This window comes from Spodoptera frugiperda, chromosome 7 (genome assembly GCF_023101765.2).
Source record: "Spodoptera frugiperda isolate SF20-4 chromosome 7, AGI-APGP_CSIRO_Sfru_2.0, whole genome shotgun sequence".
Classification (NCBI taxonomy): Eukaryota; Metazoa; Arthropoda; class Insecta; order Lepidoptera; family Noctuidae; genus Spodoptera; species Spodoptera frugiperda.
In genome coordinates, this window is record NC_064218.1 from 3,639,038 (window position 1) to 3,657,100 (window position 18,063).

At 35.8% G+C, this 18,063-nt stretch overlaps 3 protein-coding genes across 8 annotated transcripts in view; 2 read left to right on the forward strand and 1 right to left on the reverse strand.

Annotated features, from left to right (window-relative positions):
* Nucleotides 1–18,063, forward strand: part of LOC118266055 (sorting nexin-2) — a 482,399-nt gene that overhangs the window by 25,851 nt on the left and 438,485 nt on the right. The gene's annotated exons all lie outside the window — the stretch shown is intronic.
* Nucleotides 277–12,970, reverse strand: LOC118266432 (leukotriene A-4 hydrolase). 6 transcript variants are annotated; one of them, XM_035579889.2, is made up of 12 exons: nucleotides 12,756–12,970; nucleotides 8,639–8,697; nucleotides 8,024–8,136; nucleotides 6,722–6,864; nucleotides 5,307–5,418; nucleotides 4,996–5,216; nucleotides 4,521–4,719; nucleotides 3,034–3,255; nucleotides 2,301–2,448; nucleotides 1,885–2,056; nucleotides 899–1,120; nucleotides 277–617 (listed from the first exon to the last, which is right to left on the reverse strand). In XM_035579889.2, exons 1-12 carry the CDS (start codon nucleotides 12,953–12,955, stop codon nucleotides 374–376), a joined length of 2,055 nt encoding a protein of 684 aa, XP_035435782.2. In that variant the 5' UTR covers nucleotides 12,956–12,970; the 3' UTR covers nucleotides 277–373. The 6 variants fall into 6 exon arrangements, with proteins under 6 accessions (XP_035435782.2, XP_035435783.2, XP_035435785.2 ...); XM_035579890.2 differs by lacking the exon at nucleotides 2,301–2,448 and adding an exon at nucleotides 2,480–2,624 and having other exon boundaries at nucleotides 12,756–12,959; XM_035579892.2 differs by lacking the exon at nucleotides 12,756–12,970 and adding an exon at nucleotides 12,501–12,590.
* Nucleotides 13,237–14,957, forward strand: LOC118266389 (neuralized-like protein 2). Its single transcript, XM_035579828.2, has 2 exons — nucleotides 13,237–14,122; nucleotides 14,689–14,957. The coding sequence occupies exons 1-2, from the start codon at nucleotides 13,429–13,431 to the stop codon at nucleotides 14,796–14,798; spliced, it is 804 nt and encodes a 267-aa protein (XP_035435721.1). The 5' UTR covers nucleotides 13,237–13,428; the 3' UTR covers nucleotides 14,799–14,957.

Below are 18,063 nucleotides of genomic sequence, written 5' to 3' on the forward strand. Positions count from 1 at the left end.
GTACGCAACGGATTTTATTTTGTCTTGTATAGAAACAACCACAGCGTCCATTGATCCTGATTGATCACACAGAACTGTTCCGTGCGGGAATCAAACCTGCGACACGACATGTTGCATGTTGGTTAATTGCCCAGCTGTTGTAAAATGAATATAGTTGTTAACAAAACGCGTTTTAATGCGCGTTATCAAAACGTGCGTGTTGCGCTTAGCGCTTGCCATCTGAACTTAAACTTATACTTCACTTTTTACAAAATTCCAGGAAAAAAAACAACCATAAACATCATAATATAATAATTTTATTGAAATCAATATTATGGCATAAAATTATAGTTACACTATCTTACATAATACAATATGTAAAAAAATATATATACTATTCAGTATTTTTCGTCTTTTCATCAAGGTGGAGGTCCTTTCTGAGGGTATAAGCAGACACGTGCATCATATACTTTTCGTTTTTGAGGAAATTGTCGATGGCTCGTGCCCTGACGTCCTCCCATGCGTAGAGGTCCCTGTAAACTGGGCGAACGTACTTCATGCGACCTTGGCTGTTCACGAAGTGGAACACATCCTGTAGCTTAGTGTCGTCTCGGCTTCTTATGCACAGTCTCAGCCATCTGGAAAGAAAATCATACCATAAAATAAGAAACTAAATATTGCAATGTCCAATTTTAAGACAAATTCTTTCGGTAAATGTGCATTTCCGCACTTCTCCAGATTAAAATTGAGTTTTAAAACACATCAAATACCAACAACATTGATAGTCTGTGACATAAACAAATAACTTTCAACAAAACAACATATTTCAAGTTAGCGCGATTACTTTCGGACCCAGACGGAGCTCATAAACAATCCGAAAGTAGACATAAGCAGAAAAATAACAAATTTAAAGTCTCACCTGTACAAAATCTCAGTATTCTTGTTGCCATTAACTTTATACTCCTTGCCGAGGGCGGCGAGTCTTTCGAGAGGTAGCGCTGGTCGGTCAATGAGCTGCTGCAGCATATGGATCATCTGGTGAGGGGTAAAGTTGGCCACGTCCTCGTACGAAAGGGAAGCGTTCGAGTCGTCAATCTTGACGAGCAGCGCCGATATAGCTTTTGTCATTGTTGTGTCGTAACTGTAACATTAAATAGCATATTAATACTAAAGTAGAAAAAGTATATTGTAAAATCTAAGTCGACTTAATGATCGATGGAAGTTTAAAGAAAATTTTCATAAAGGGAATAATTACGAGATATATCAGAATGTCGGTTGTATCTTTGGAATAAAACAGTTCTATTAAGTTGTAAACAAATTGGAATAATAATGTGGCAAGTGTTTCTTGAACAACAGTTGGCTGTTAAACTGTATAACCTGACATTCCTTTATGTCTAAAACCTCTTGAGTAGATAACATAACAGTATGCTCGTTGTTCCAATGTAAGCAGTACCCTTAGTACAAGTTTGCTTTACATTTAGCACGAGAACGCTCTCGTAACGAGATTGCGTTCGGCGCTCTGATTGGTTGGCTCGAATATACCAGCCAATCAGAGCACCGATCGCGCTCGTTTCGTTCAAACGTAAATCTAAGTCGTACTAAGGGTACAGAATATAAGTTTCGTGAACATGATGTCATTGAATCAATGAACAATTGTATTTAATATTGTTATAGGTATGTCGATTACTGGGCAAGAGGAATCGCGTTTGATTACGGGGTCGAGCAGATTAATAATCCATTAGACCTGCGAGTTTATTTCGGCATTTCTTCTCAGAGTAGTGCAGAGTGTTAGAACCAGCCTATTTGCAAAATAAAATAATAATACTAATAAGCAAGGACCATAAATTACTCCCGAGCAAGAGCCTCGACAGTTTCTTTTTGTAAAGTTTCAATAAAATAACTTACTCAGGAATGATCGGCGGCATACCGCTCTTGTGTAGCCAGGAGTCCCAGTCCACCTGCTTGATGGCCTGGTTGTCCTTGAAGTACTCCAGCAGGAACGCCTTGAACTGCTCCGTGTCCAGCGACTTCTTCCTAAACTTCGTCAGGTAGGCACGGAGGAAGTCATCGAATACCTCTGTGAAGGAAAATGTTGATGTTAGGATGGGAAGAAAGTGGTTTAGTTTGTAGTCACGGAGAGGTAGAATTAGGGCGTTTTTCATAATATCTTATAGGTAAGGTTGGAAATCGAGACAAAAACCTACAATAACACCTCTAGTTATTACAATACTAACATAATATAAACTGTACTTTTATTACAAGAAAACTCAAACTCCTTTACCAAATCACTTTTATAAACTTTAACTTAAGTACAAACTCACCAGGTCCACCGACAAGATTCTCCAAATACCTCAAAAACAGAGATCCTTTCTCATAGGGAACCGTAGAAAACGCGTCATCAGGGTGCACTCCGTTTAGGTCTACCACCAGCTTCGTCAGCGGGTTTGATGCACCAAGAACATCATTGATCTAGAACAGAAGGTACTTGAGAAGAACTTACCAGGGCCTCCGACTTGGTCTTCGAGATAGCGCAGGAAGAGAGATCCCTTCTCGTAAGGAACTCGCGAGAAGGCGTCATCTGGGTGGATCCCGTTTAGGTCGACCACGAGGTTCGTTAGAGGACTAGATGCCCCGAAGACACTCACCTGTAATCGTGGCCACCCGTCATTTTATCGTTCGTATGAGGTAAAAGTGACAAAGGTTAAGTTTAATCAACGCGCAAAACGTTAATAAGCGGTGCAAGTGTTAAATTAAAGTGTAACCACGAATATAAGACTACATAATATTAGTAAAAAGTGTTTAGTTAGTAGAGATCCACCCAGAGAACATTACAGACCTACACTAAAGAATATTTACGACAATCTTCGTTTCGTAAAGCTCATAGCTTGAAGCTTGACATAGGCATCAAGCCTCAGGAAGACCTATCTCCTTGATCCAAATCACTTTAGCTATAATATCTACTCAGCAGACATAATTATATTGTGCACATAATAAAAATAAAAACCGTAGTTTCCAAGCAGAGATGCATAAACATGAAAAAAAAAAACAACTTACCGCTTCGCTAAGTTCTTGTAAACCGAGCAAGCTCTGGAAGTCTCTGCTCCTCTTGGCCTCAACGGAGTCATTGATGAGCGAGGCCCCGACCTTCCTCTCCAGGAACACGGTGAAACCCTCATTCAACCAGAAATGCTCAAAGTTCCTGTTGGTCACCAAATTGCCTGTCCAACTGTGCATTATCTCATGGACTATGACATCAGCTTGGCTCCTGTCGCCCGCCTAAAAAGATATGATGTGAGTATGCAAAGATATTATATTCCCCGCAGGGATGGGTAGAGCTGCATGTCTACAACTTAACACTCATATCCTTGTATTAGGCGGTGAGCCTATTCCTCAGTGATTCTATTGAAAAACATTCGAGATCTGAGATATTTTGAGATCCTTATTAATTAGTCACTTATGGAAAGAATAAATATCTTACTCGTACTATCTACTATTATATTTAAAAATTCCGTTAATACTAAATTCGAATGTGTCATCATTACAAACAGGGCCGGACTAGGACAGAAAGGGCCGGGCCCCTGAGACTACACGCTCGCATTTTTTAATTAACCTCAAAGCAGACTCATTGGGGCCTGACTAGCTATAATCAAGGTCCAGCCCTGATTATAAGCAATTCAAATTGCAGTAGGTATAATCTACTATGCAACGGTATATTGTTCATTTATCGATTGTTATCAGTATATTAATCTAATAATCCAATCATCTAATCGAGAAGTCAAGTATTGATCATTGAATCTGTTATCAGATGCAATCATGTATGCTGATTAGGATTTATTGAGAATAGAACTACCTGTGTAAGGAGCGAGGAAACTGAGCGATCAGACAATAGATTTGTCTGCAAAGAAAAGTTATTGTTTTGCAAAATACAATTAGCCTCTCTAACGTAGATGAGATTAAAGGGAGTTTTTATTTGCATAGCTACACGTTGATCATATATGTGTATTTTCAGAGGCGGATTGAGCCTAAAAGCAGCCTAGGCAAGCATCTTATCATATGTGGTGTCTTTAATTTTTTTTAGCGTCCCCCACTTTTTTGGCAGTTGGGCTAGCGTGGCGCGGCGCCCTCTGTAACCTGGCGCCAAGATACTATGGCTTATGTGTACTTTTCGTACACATAACGTATATTTATCGATGTTTGAAGGGTGTTTAATAAACGTTATTGGCTAGTACATAGCCAATCCTGAACAAAGGCCTCTTCTTTAGCGGAATGGAGGAGGTTGCTGAGGTTGTATAATCCCCACGGGCACGATTAGAGTTCGCAGTTAGGTTTATGAAAATTTACGACGACGCTACTGCCAGTCTTTTGGTGCGTTGTCCCAATTTTTAGACACAAGAGCTGAATTTCCGTCTTATTCTATATTTAGTGTTCTACTGAGAAGTGCAGCTTTCATTACTTTTGCCACAACTAACATTACCTAACAAAATAATTTGCATTTCTCCAATAAGATGAAGATTCGTAACTTAGCAAAAAAATAAACTCACCAAAAGCGTTGGCGTAACGAAGGTTAAGCAGGGGTTCTCCATGCCTCCATAGGGGAAGGAGGGAGGCAGCACTAGGAGGTCATACTCCGACCACTCATACGGTCCGCACAGCTTCTCAGCCGCTTGGAGGTATTTCTCAGTCTCTGCGAACTCCCACGCACTGCGCTCAATCTCTTCTTTCTCAGACCATACTCGCGATCTGCAATTGTTTAAAAACAAATAAGATAGGCTGTAAAACTATATTCACTGACAAAATATATCAAAACTTGACTTTGGGTTCAATAAAATAAATAAAATATTATCGTCGTTTGTAACACAAGACTGTGGTAATCGTTGTAATGTTTGAGATTCGTTATACACGAACCTATTTGTTTTGAACGAATGTATAATAAAGTAATAACACGAAGTACCGTCAAAATTACATTTCCGTGAGAACAAGTAAAAAAAGAAACATAGAATTTAATATCCCACAAACCTTGGCCCCAGCGTCCTCGACTCGAGTACTCCAACAGCAATAGCCACCAGGTACGAAGGGAGAGGCATGGGCTGCCTGAACGTAGTCCTGTTACTCCTGGCCTCTCCTCTCAGCGCACTCATCAACACTGTGAACTCCTCAGGAGCTGTGACTTCAGCATCGTAGGTAAACTTCACTGCAGGAGTATCTTGGCAGGGCAGGATGGATCTTGCGTGAATCGGCTAAAAAGACAAAACATTCTAAGTTGCTTACAGAAACCAACCATATTAAACGCCAATAAGAGTGTTAATCAATTGAAAAGCTATTCCTACCTGACATTGACTGAAGAGGTATGGGTGCTTCTTGCCAGATGTCTGTTCCGGGTCCAGCCATTGCAAGGCAGACGCTTGAGGATCAGTGGTGTATGTTATCTTAATTTTTAGTCTGAAAGAAACAGAAATAGTAGAAGTAGGAGAAGAAAATTAAAACTTTTAACAACATAACATATTGTACAAGACTGGTTGAATTCCATTTTAAGAGATACTGGCTAACTCGTGCCTCTAAAAACGAGAGGGCGAGGAGGGCAAAACCTTTTGAATTTTATAATTCAATTCTAAATACCAGTACAATAAAGTGGTCTATACGAGCCGTAGAATTTTGACATAAGCTCCATATCTGCTATATATCACTATACCTCCCCTAACAACGACTAGATACTCCTACTTCTAAAGTTCTCCAAACAACTTTAATCACTACTATCAACCTACAAATCCGAACTACAAAGGCAAGTAAGGTAAAGACTGGAGTTCTTATTCCCATCAATAAAACATCCTTGCTCCTATCCTCATCATTTTTGAACATCGAAATTAGAAAAATGACGCGATTTGTATTGCAACTAAAAACCGATTCGTGTCCTTAGACCTAAGAGCACTGTCCTCCAATCTTCACCAATTCTACGGCTAACCTATTTCCTTGTGGTGTCTGTTTAGTTTTCATAACAGTAAAGATGCTGTCATTGGAATCTGAACTCAAAGTGGAACTTGAAATCCCTTCACTGGAAGTAGTGCTAGGGTCACAGCTATCAGAACTCTCCTTGTCACGGATAGGCTGGTGCACCCCGTACACGTAATTGCTACAACAACTTCGAGGCACATCTCCATAAGCCGATGTTTGCTTATCGACTTTTTTGACAGTACTGTAGTCGTCGCCACCGTAGTCGTGGATACATGATACCTTTTCGCTCAGACAGCTTCCAGTATCAGTATCATCATCATCTCTTTCGAGAAAAAATACTTAAGTTACTAAAGTGTTGAGTCTCAGTTATTTGTCTAATCAAAACTATTTCTTACTATTGACTTGTAAGTCTGAGAAAACGATTAAATGACGGAACGTCTGTCCAGCTTTTTAGCACAATTGAATTAGTAGGTATAAAAATAAAGACCCTTCCATTAACTCCAGTCCAAACCTCCTTGCTTTCTACTCTAAGCTTGGCTTTTATTACCAGAAACTGGTAAAAAAAAAAATTCTGAACACAATAAGTAGATACTGTTACGTTTATGAGGGCATTTCATTATAACGACCTTAGAGTTTCTAATGCTATTAGCCTATAAGAAAAGCAATAGACTATATACACATTAAACACATTTAGACCTTGAGCGGTGTCATGGTTAATATGTTATTTTCGTAGAACGTAGAATGTCACGTAAATACGTATGTAGGTACTAGTATAATATTTAGATCAACTTACTTTTCTCCAGCAATATGCTGTTTCGGCAATAATATAGTGAGTTTGGATCCCATGTTGGGAATATGTTCCCCCAATTTGTACTGTAGTTTCGAGCCATCGTCCGCTTCGATAGATGATATTTTAAGGTTGCTGGCGTCTAGTATCTGAAAATTTATTTATTGGTTTCATTCTCGAAAGTAAACTTAAAGTAATATTATTATAATGATAATACAAATCAATATGAACCCTATTACAGGTACAGTGAGACAATCATAACTAGCTTTTTTCGAGGGGGAAAATCATCCAATGAATTTTATCGCCTTGAGCGAGGTGAGAGGGAGTGTCAGACTCTTGCTGACTAAAAACCACTCTGTTCCTACTCCTTCTTTTCGATTCGGAGCCCCAATAGGGTTATTAGTGGGTACTAGGCAGTCCGCAGAAACTGGCTAAAAATTAATTGATGTGCTTCTGGAAACTACCAATCGACACATAGTTATTGATCGAGGATATAGCCGATATTTATTTATTGCTGTATAAAGAGCTACTTTTTAACTCTATATTTTCGACACATGGATTTTATCAGACAGTGGCATGACAAGACTTCTGTTACGTGCTTATAGATACCGATGTATTGAGATAAATGAGATAAGTTGCAGTATGTCATAATACAAATCTCCTATTTAAGACATGATTGACATATCAAGTATGTGGATAATCATCAAATTATTATCGACCATATGTCGCATTTCATATACGAGAAATTGTAGGTATATTTACTCGGATGTTGGTAAGCAAGTTATTTATAATATTACACGAGTGGACAGAGGCCATCAGAATACCTAACATAATAATACATGCTTTTTCCTCCTCGAAGGATTGTCCTCAATTTTATTTAATTCACATAGCAGTTATCATAAAACAGACTAACATATGAGACAGGTTTGAGGTTCCAGGAATGTAAAAACCTGTACGGTAGGCACGCTCACTTCTCAATAGTTATTTCATTTTGGTTGCATGTTTAGTAAAATAGGTATTTTCAAGCAAGCTACTTAAAGCTTAATGAACACTGTCTAGCTAGGATATGGGCTAGCTCTATAGGATACTATCTAGCCGCTAGGAAAGAAAATAACAGAGGGTCGAATTGGGCCAAATGGGCCCCGGTGGTAAGGACTCAGGGGCCCGCAGTCAAGGTAAATTTAGTTTCTGTTAGCAATTTTGCCCCCAGTCGAGGTCATTAGGGGGGCCCCACACACGTTTGGGCCCAGTTGACGGTCCTGCAATCCGTGCCTGGTAGTTTGACGCTACTATTTTTAATATGCTTACCAGACTATTAATGTCTTCCAAGACATCGACGTCAAGCTTAGCGTGTCCATGTAGAACGTGCTTCTCAAAGTCAACGTTCAAATTGAGCGATATATGTCTTATAATCGCCTGCTCTGTAACAAGAAATTATGTTACGTTAATATTGATAGTACAAGTATATTATTATGTACGTTTTACGTAAACATTCCCTATTTTATGTAATGTTTGTATTTAGTTTAATTATTGAAATTATATTGTTGTGTTTCTAAGCTTTATGTGGTGGAGTTTGATTATTTAGAAGACTTTAACAAACTATATTCTGTGCAACTAGCACTTACGTTATTTAAAATCCATAAACATTTGTTTATAAACAGAAAAAACATATTAACATGAGATTTTTTATGTATCTATTGGAAAAACGTCACAATTATTTCATACACTAGCTACAAACAGATGAACTCTTTCATACGAGTACGAGATAGTAAATAAATTGAAACACTGATGGAAAGAGTTATCTTATAAACTTTTGACCTTTTATATCAAGCACAACAACAATCATATCAAATTTCTCCACAAAAAAAACGCAAAAGCAATTACCTTACACGTAATTAATTAAAAAATGGCTACTAGACTTACCAGGCCGCGAGAACGAAGACGGATCGAGAGGACTCAAGGCACCCATGGCTCTGATTTTACTAAAACATAGAATAACAACGACACATGATAGTAATATTGATATTTTATAGGCCATTGTCAGGCACGTCCACACCGCACAGTGTTACAAACTCGATTGCTACACAGACTATACACAGTGATCAATAGCCCCAGCCGATAACTAGATTGAAAAGATTAGAAAGTTATTTAGGTAGGTAGGTATAGGTATATAGAGTGGACGAAACATAGCGACCGTGTGATTGCTTTTAGAATATTTTTGCAAGTTTAAATCGTTAAGGTTTTAAGTACGATATACTTTTCTATAATTGGTAGTTTGACATTTATGTTTTGGCGCTGATTGTACATGTTTCAGAGAAAGAGTCACATGTCATGTAAGAAAGAGAATACGCGATGAAATCTCACACAAGAAGATAAAAGATCCCAAATGACTAAAAATAAGATCAGGTTTTGTCAGTTTTCACATCGATTAGGTTTTTATTGGAAACTAGGATCCGGAGTTGCGGACTACCTAGCGGGTTTACCGGGGCTTCGGCTCAAAAGTAGGAACGAGGTGGTTTTTAGTCAGTAAAATTCTGACATTTCCTCTCGCCTCGCCTAAGGCAAGAGAGAAGTCATTAAATGATTTTCCCCCCTTAAAAAAAGAAAATATTGAGGGGCGCCGTAAGAAGCGCTTGCTCATCTACCCATAGAGTGAGAGTATAAATTAGGAGCACCTATCGACACCAGCAATTTATACTGCGCTAACTCAAAAAGCGTACTTTACAGTAGAGGCGTTTAAAGGGAAAAACGTGATAACTTTTACATTAATTAAGATACTTTTTTGAAATTTGGTATGCTTAATATTTAATTTATTCATTGTAATATCTCATATTTATATTTCCTTAATTATTTCTATTTTTTGATTTAGCGCAAGTTAGCCGTATATAAACGTAATTCATCAAAAAAATGTTACATCTTATACAAGTCTAACTAATGTTAGCGTAGTGTAGTACGGGACGTCGTAGTGCATGATCAATCATCTGATGCATATTTCAATATTTTATAAAGAACATGTACTTACTTACAAAAAGAATAGTCAACGTACCATTAATAAATTAATTAATACGTTAACACATAAGTATTTACTATGTAAAAGTCGCTAAGTCGTTCATTTTACAAACGAACAATTATACACACGAACGCACTAAACTACGCTAACTATGAGTTAGTGCAGTGTTGCACGAATTTTGACCAAAGTGATCCGCGCGCACACTCCGCTAATAATAGTTGGCGTAATATAAATCGAGTGATTTCAAAAAGTACCTTTACTTAGCGTTTTATAAGATTTGTAACTTTCTTATTTTTGCATATTTCTCCTCAATTTTTTTATGACGTATGTAAACACACATTTTAAGCAACTTGGCATAAAAAAAGTTTTTTCCAAATTTCGAGTTAGCGTAGTATAAATTGCTGGTGTCGCTATGAGGTGCTTGCCTAAGCTCTCTAACATATAATCCGCTGAGAGTGATCAGGAGTTTTACTTAAAATCATCATCATCATTTTATTGCAGGTGTTATCTTTAAACAATACTTAATTTTAAGTAAACGATCATCCAGATCGCATCTAATATGCAAATTAATTCACTGTTTATACCTAATGAATTAGTTGAATAACCGTTTAATTTGTGATTAGCATATTTTATTTATAGGAATAACGGGCCTATGCATAGCAAATTAAACATAACTAGATTACGAAATTTTGACTACACTATTAGCGCAGTGGGTGGTCGTCGAGCTGCTGTGAAGAGCCGCGAATTCGATGCGTATACAGAACTATTATTTATATGATCTATAATTTGTCGTTCCAACACTCGGTCTAGTTTAGTGCATGCGATATAGGGTTCTAAATGCCCTCTCAATAAGTGAGGGTCTTGAGTGCATTTAGAACCACACAGAACTACCACAATAGTGGACAGGTAATGTCACTTTGTATCAAGAATAGTAGTTGGCAAGCAACATTAATTTCTCAGTTAAAATATTGCTCATTGTTTCGTCCACTTGTCTTGACTAAGGAGTTCCGAACACAAAGCGATGTTCAGCGAGGAATACAAAATTAAAGGCAAGAAATAAACTGTTAAAAAAGTTACAAAAATTATATAAATACGTACGAATTTTGACAATCTTTACCGACAGCATAATATGCGTCGCAGCTCACACGGCTTTGTGCATCACACTCCCCATCAGACATTGTTTATCACATAAATAAATATATTCTACTACAAAGTATTAAAATTACAAGTTTTTCGTAAAGAACATTCCCAAAAATATGTTACATTGACATTGTCAGTTCTGTTCCCTTCAAGTGAAGTTCTATTGAAATTCTATTTCTTGCCAGTTTATGTTTGGCAGCAAGAAGTTTAAAATTCTGCATGAAAACTTTTCGGAGAGTTCTACTGAACTATTTACAAGTTTTAGAACACTTGAATCAATCAAGAGGTCTAATGTGCAATTAAAAAAATATGACTTCCAATCATCCAATGATTGGATTTCAGTCTCCGGACTGAAAACCACCCTATTCTTACTTTCGTGCCGGGGCCACCCTTAAATTCCAGATAACATAATTATATTAGGCACATATAAATATTAAAAATATTATTTATCTTAGAGAAAACATGTTAACATAAAATTTAGAAATCAGGCTAAGCCCCAGATTTCACAGAGTATTATTATTAGATCTACATCCTGAATTATTATCATGGCTTTTATTCAAGTATTTTTAAGAGCACTAGAGCACTAACCACTATACTCAGAGGTATTTAACATATTCACTGCCCTGCGGATTCTAACAGTGCCTGAATCAAAAGAGATTTCTAAAGCGCCCCGCTTGCACTATTGCATTCAATGTTTACCTTATTCATAACTTAATCAAGTATTTGGCAATTATTTTTCAGAACAAAATCATTACTAAGGAATAGTTTAAGATAAATCATTAAAGTGTCTCTGAGAATATCAGTAAGTAAATAAGGTAAATTGTAATCATGTACAAACAAGATGGCACCTCACCTCCTTGCTCACAATTGCATGGAAATTATAACTTATGCACCTGATAGAAAAGCTACTTTTTCAAATACTAAGTAGTTTTTTAAGATGGTCAAACTATGATAAGCTTTAAACAGAGAGGAGTGGAAGGAGGGTAGGGAGGCCTTTGCCCTGCAGTGGGATGATCATGACTGAAATCTAAATCTAATCTAATCTAAAGTGTGATAGAATTTCAAATAATGTATGTACTATTTTTTATATTTATTTATTGAGTAGCACCAAAAGGATGATTGCTCTATAAAACATTATTTATATTTATTTTTTGAGGGGAGACAATCATCAAATGACTTCTCCCGCCGTGGGCGAAGCGAGAGGGAGTGTCAGACTTTTACTAACTAAAAACCACCCCGTTCCTAGTCCTGCTTTACGAGCCGGAGCCCCGTAACCTGCTAGGCAGTCCGTAGATTATTTACTTAATCAAAATTTGTAAGATAGCAAACATTTTAATGAATGTCCTCATCATTTATTATATTCATCCAGGTAAAACATAGATTATTATATAAATGTGTAGTGATTGCTTTATTTACATAAACTGAATCTTGAAACTAAAAGATAAGTAAAGTACTCGAACCGCAAACAATAAAACAAATAAAGGTTATAACTCCATAAACAAAAACTTTACCTAGTAAACTTTTTGAAGACAATCTTCTTATAACGGAGTAAATAACAATGTTATGCGTTCAGCGATTTAATTATTTTAAAACAATGATTTTTAATTATAAACAACAACTTTAACAAGTACTCACCTACTTGACGCGGCACAATTTTTATATCATTTACGGTTACGTTTAGTTAGCAGCTTTGTTCGAGGTTAAAACAAAACAATGCCAAAATAAGACATTCCCTCTATGTTACATTTTACATTTACATATAACGCTAAGTAACATAGCGTTATTTTTCACATATAAGAATTAAAGTAAAAATCATTAAGACAATTCATTTTTAAGTATAGTGCGTAGATTGGCAAAGAAAAGGATACGAGGAAAATCTAAACGTCTTACCGTTCCGCTGCTGCAATGTTTGTTGACATGTTGCGATAAAAATATTGTTTTGTATTAAACAGTTTTGGCCTAAAAATAGTATCACTATAATGCCTAGGTTGTTGTAAAATAACTGAACATGTTCTTTGTCTAATATTTGATACATTATTTCGTAAATTTAATTGAAAAACCCGCGTGACGACTTTAGCGGAAAGTGACATTTTACTTTTTCTAATTTGTTTTTTTTTTATTTCGACCAGCAACAGATACTTGCAAATGAGACATTGAGAGAAAAAAGTATATCTTGAAACTCAAACATAATAGCAAACATTGCAAATCAATAAACATTAAAATAAATCTTAAATCTTTAGGAATGTTATATTGTTGTCTATTTTTTTAAATGGATCCCTAATATGTAGAGCTCGCTAGGCAGTAGGCAGGCAGGTTGAAACTGTCAATAAAAAACTTTGATGATCCCTTGTCATATGTCATTTGTCATAATATAATTGTCATTGTCAACAAATTCTACCTCTATGGAACAGCGACGAGCGGACGTCTGGCTATTTGTTCAGTTTTTGTTTAATATTTACTGCTCTGATGTGCATTAGAAAAACTCGAATAGTTATAAAACTGTTAGAAAAACCGTAGTGATAAAGTTTATATCCGTTTTAAAGTCGCAGATGTGTTTGTAAACATGTTGTCGAGGTTTCACCATTATCACGGGTCAAATATCATTTTATTTGAGGATAATACGGTTGCATATAGAAAAGCAAGCTTTGCCCATGGATTAACGTTTAGTGAGAAGCCCCTGCTGCCTGGGGAAATATTTTTGGTGGAGATTGAGAAAACTGAAAGAGGCTGGAGTGGTCATATGCGTCTTGGTTTGACACTGCTTGATCCTCAGACGGCTGCGTTAGGTGACAAAGGTTTGCCTCAGTACGCATTACCTGACCTCGCCAACACTGGTATGTCATGGATATTTCCAATTTCAAAGTCTCAAAACAATGTACTTGTGGAACTTGTGACTCAATCATCAAGTGGGCGGCGGGAGAATGAGCCGCGTGTTTCCGTGCTGGGTGAGGGTCACGTTGTGAAGACTCCTCGTGGATATGTGTCCAAAATGGCCCTGAGACCACAGACTCTTTCACATAATGGCACTCCACAAGGCATACTACCTATGGATGCTGGTAGCCGTATTGGAGTTATGTTTGTCCCTTGTCCTAAACTGAACAAGGATGAACCAGATCTAGCAGAGATGCACTTCATAATCAATGGTGAGGATCAGGGGCCCTGTACTAAAGTTATTCCATACACAAGAGGGCCATTACATGCTGTAGTAGATGTCTATGGGACGACCAAACAAGTAAAAATAGTTCAACTATATGGAGGTGAGTGAATCATTGCTATTGTTATTGTATGCAACATGTTATTATGGTTGTGACTTAATTTATTGCAAATGTATTGTGTATTCATTGTAGATAAAGTTCAGGATTTTATGATATAAGAACTTTTATTAATGTGTCTTCATCTTCAAATGAAGAAAATGTTTGGTAGATTGAGTTGATAATAGTTTTGTTTGAACAAATTTCTATGGGTTTAGGCGTTTTTGCCATACCTTTTATTGGAAGCAAGTATAACAGCTCACTTATTAGGACCCACTTAGTCTTAAGTCAAATTTCTGTGGTGCTTTGCGACTGGGCTTCTCCCAGTTGTGTAGTCTCTTTTCTCCTCTAATAATATATCTTCTGATTTATTTCATTGTGGGATCCAAGACAGTCATTAAATTTCCCTGGAACTCGCCGAACTTTTAGTGTTCTGGTGTTTTCATGGTTGCGTCTACTGTAGATCCTAGCTTACAGGAGCTGTAGTGGTTTGGATGGTTGTGGCGAGCTTGTCCCAAAGAACTAATATTTGACTTTTGAATATGTATTGAATTATTTTATTTCTCTTTCAGTGAAAACTCTACAAAGTGTGTGTAGAGATGCAATACTACAGTATGTAAACAATGGCTCAATAAAGGCTTTGCCATTGCCTTCATGCTTAAAAGACTTTTTACTTTCATAGAGACGGCTTAAAGCAGAGTGTGAACTGTTTGACAATAAGGCTGCAACAATTCTTTTTCTAAAAACATTATCTCGGTGATATCATAATTATTTAAATAAACAAAATTAGAAAAAGTGAAAATTCATTTCGTAAAGTGGCAATAAAAGATGAGTGCGAGTTTGTCAAAAAAAGAACATCAGTGAAAGAAGTGTTATTGACGGGCAGTAAAGGGTTTACAGTTAACAGGATGTTGTGCATCAAGGTAAAAGGTATTTTTTAGGTTCTAATGTACTTCTCCGCTTCTCTATTAGCTTCCTTCTAGATCCATAGACAAGTAGTTAGAACCTTCATAGTGTTACAAGTTTATATAACTGATGATAGTTCCTGCTGTTTATATCCAATGTTGAATTCATGAACTTGTAAATATAATTGATGTTAATCTGGACATAAAAAGACTGAGGACAGCGTTGTTGTCACTGGTTTTTACTTTTGAATGTTTATTGTAGAAAAATGTACACTGTACACTATACACTGTTGAATTCGCAAACAACAGTTATAAAGCTGTTGCAATAGCTTTGGAACATGTTGCATTGACAGCTTTATGCTTAAAAATAAATACACAATTACAAATAAAGTTGTTTGAGAATTCAGCTTTAAAATATGTAGAGTAAAATAATTGGAGTCCAAGAATGGTTTTTTATGATCGTTTTAGAATGGACATGAGACAGCAGTATCGGAGAATTCAATGATAAAAAGAGAAGGAATGTTTTAACATGTTATAGTTATTGGGTTGTTAACGACATGGTAATTTGTATTTTTGTTCTGCAGTTCAAAGTAATGGTGCTATTTATAAGTGTAACGCCATCTTTATTCCACATTTGTATCGGAATGAGGATGGTGCTAACAAGTCATTATACCTACAGTTTCCATTTTAAATAATTAATTGTCATCTAAGAAATTTTCGAATATATTCAATCGTAGCTTTTATGAATTAACTTAAGAACAATTTATTAAATGTAGAAGGGATTTATTTAGCTGGACCATGAAGGTTAACAGGTTGCCATTATAATAAACATCACATTTTATAAGGATGGCAACTCAGCATCGGTGTAGGAGACAGCTTTAATAGTTGCCTGAAATATAATAAAATTTAATTTACTATAATTTGGTGTTACCATCACCATTACATATTTCTACTAAATTTTTCCCATTATAGATCCTAACAGAAAGTGATTACAGGCAAAAGCTAATAGAAATATTGCAGTCTTGCAGGAACAATTTATTAAGATATTTTGTTCAACTCTAAAATGTATTCCATAGTAGAGGTACGTAAGTATATATATTGCTATCTCTTTTTTTTCTAGTTACATCTGTGTTCAGTATGACAAAGATAGTAATAGATCCCTTCTATGTTTGAATGTTGTTCCTATGAATGAACTTTATTGACGATTGAATGATAATTTCGCAATAATTGTATGAATGAATGATATTATGATCTTAGACTATTGTAGAAAGCTAGTACCAGTGATTTGTTATTTGTACAAATATAATTTGTACATGTGTATACAATGAAACAAGTCATAGTATATTTAAATATATATTTTAGTCATAAAACGAATTTTTATAATTGTACTTTCTTTTTACATTCAATGTTGTGAATAGTTTAGGTGTAAACAGAAGTTATGTTTTTTCTGTTAGTTAAATCTTAGTTTTAGTTATTTCTCTGCTTACTTACGAGGTTACGTTATAAGTTTTTGATAACTCTTTGAAAGCAATAAACACAAATCACTGGTTAAAATATTTCGATCTGAAGTAGTTGTTAATTAAGGAATCACTAAAGCTACAAATTAAATACTCCACTATGAAACTAGGAAATACGACACTGTTGCCTTTGCATACATTTTTAAAAAGAAATAGGAGCCTTTTATTTTAAAGGCAAACACATTTATACAAGACAGATTTACAAAATACACTATTATATTATGCATTTTTTAAATGATTTGAGAACATTATTATGAAAATAGCTTTGTATAAAAATATTTTTATATCTAAATGTCTAACTTATACCATAATGTGACGTAATATTTGTTATTTTATTCGAGGGCTTAGCTTTAAAATAAGGTAACATATTTTTATCACTAGAGTATATCACTAGTATGGAAACAAAACATCAACAAACCGTGTATATTGTACTTCTTTTGATCAAACTAGTACTACAGTTGACAGTGACTATGGCGTGATAATTTAAATTTGCCCTTCTTTAGTTCTTTCAAGGGGCCCAATCCACTCAATAACCATAGCCAGATTGATTCTAATAATCGTACTGGCAATTCCAATATCTATTTAATCTATAGCGATTTTCCCGCCAATGATAACGCGTACGTCACTCAACTATAGTTCTAAAATTAAAACTGATCCATACAAGTCCATATTCCACGACTCATTTACTCAAATATTTTTTACAAAACCATTGTAAATTTTATACCTTTGTATGTTATTTTTTAATCTCATTCCATCCTTGTTTATTATAATGTAAAGTTGTTCATGTTACGATAATTTCTTAATTGATGTTTTATATAAAAATGAAAATGGCTGTATATTATTTTTGCATTGCGGATTTGATGTTGGGATCGTAGTAGACGAGATTGTGAAGATTATGTGCCAAATGGCAGATATAGGGGGCGTTGCTGTGCTACGCCGGATATTTTTTAATTCTTGACTATGTACCAAGCCGCATGCCGTAAGATCTCTATTGATATATTGTGTCTCCTTTTTTCTCTTATATGATTTGAATCTTAATTTTGTACATAAGTTGTAATGTACCTACTTAGTATAATGTAGATAAATTAAGAAGTCTTCTATTGTATTAAACTGGGATCATTGTGAGCGCGCATAATATCTTTATGTATGTTTCTGGCCAAAACTTTTTAGGTCAGTACTCCTGGTATACAGTAGAACTCCAATTATCCGAATTAATGGGGACTGGGACCCATTCGGATAATCAAATATTCGGATAATCGGATTTTTTCAAAAAAAATGCCATTGAAGAGAATAAAAGCTACGTTTTGATATTGCACTATTTTTTTATTGAATTAAATTGCGGGGAAGTCAGCGTAGGCACAACGGCAAGTTAAGACAAGTCAAGTCAAGACTTGACAAATACTGGCTTCGCGGGGGGGGGGAGAATAATAGCGCACTTAGACTTTTTTTGACAATTTTTGTGATTCGGATAATCGGCGATTCGGATAGTCGGAGTTCGGATAATTGGAGTTCTACTGTACATGAA

Bases quoted from the DNA above. Each gene is read 5' to 3' on its own strand.
- LOC118266432 (XM_035579889.2), bottom strand. From the start codon at position 12,955: ATGTCACTTTCCGCTAAAGTCGTCACGCGGGTTTTTCAATTAAATTTA. The intron at 8,698-12,755 runs GTAAGACGTTTA...TCTATGTTTTAG, and splicing joins AACATTGCAGCAGCGGAACG to TAAAATCAGAGCCATGGGTG. The intron at 2,449-3,033 runs GTAAGTTGTTTT...CTTCTGTTCTAG, and splicing joins TACAAGAACTTAGCGAAGCG to ATCAATGATGTTCTTGGTGC.
- LOC118266389 (XM_035579828.2), top strand. From the start codon at position 13,429: ATGTTGTCGAGGTTTCACCATTATCACGGGTCAAATATCATTTTATTT. The intron at 14,123-14,688 runs GTGAGTGAATCA...TTTCTCTTTCAG, and splicing joins AATAGTTCAACTATATGGAG to TGAAAACTCTACAAAGTGTG.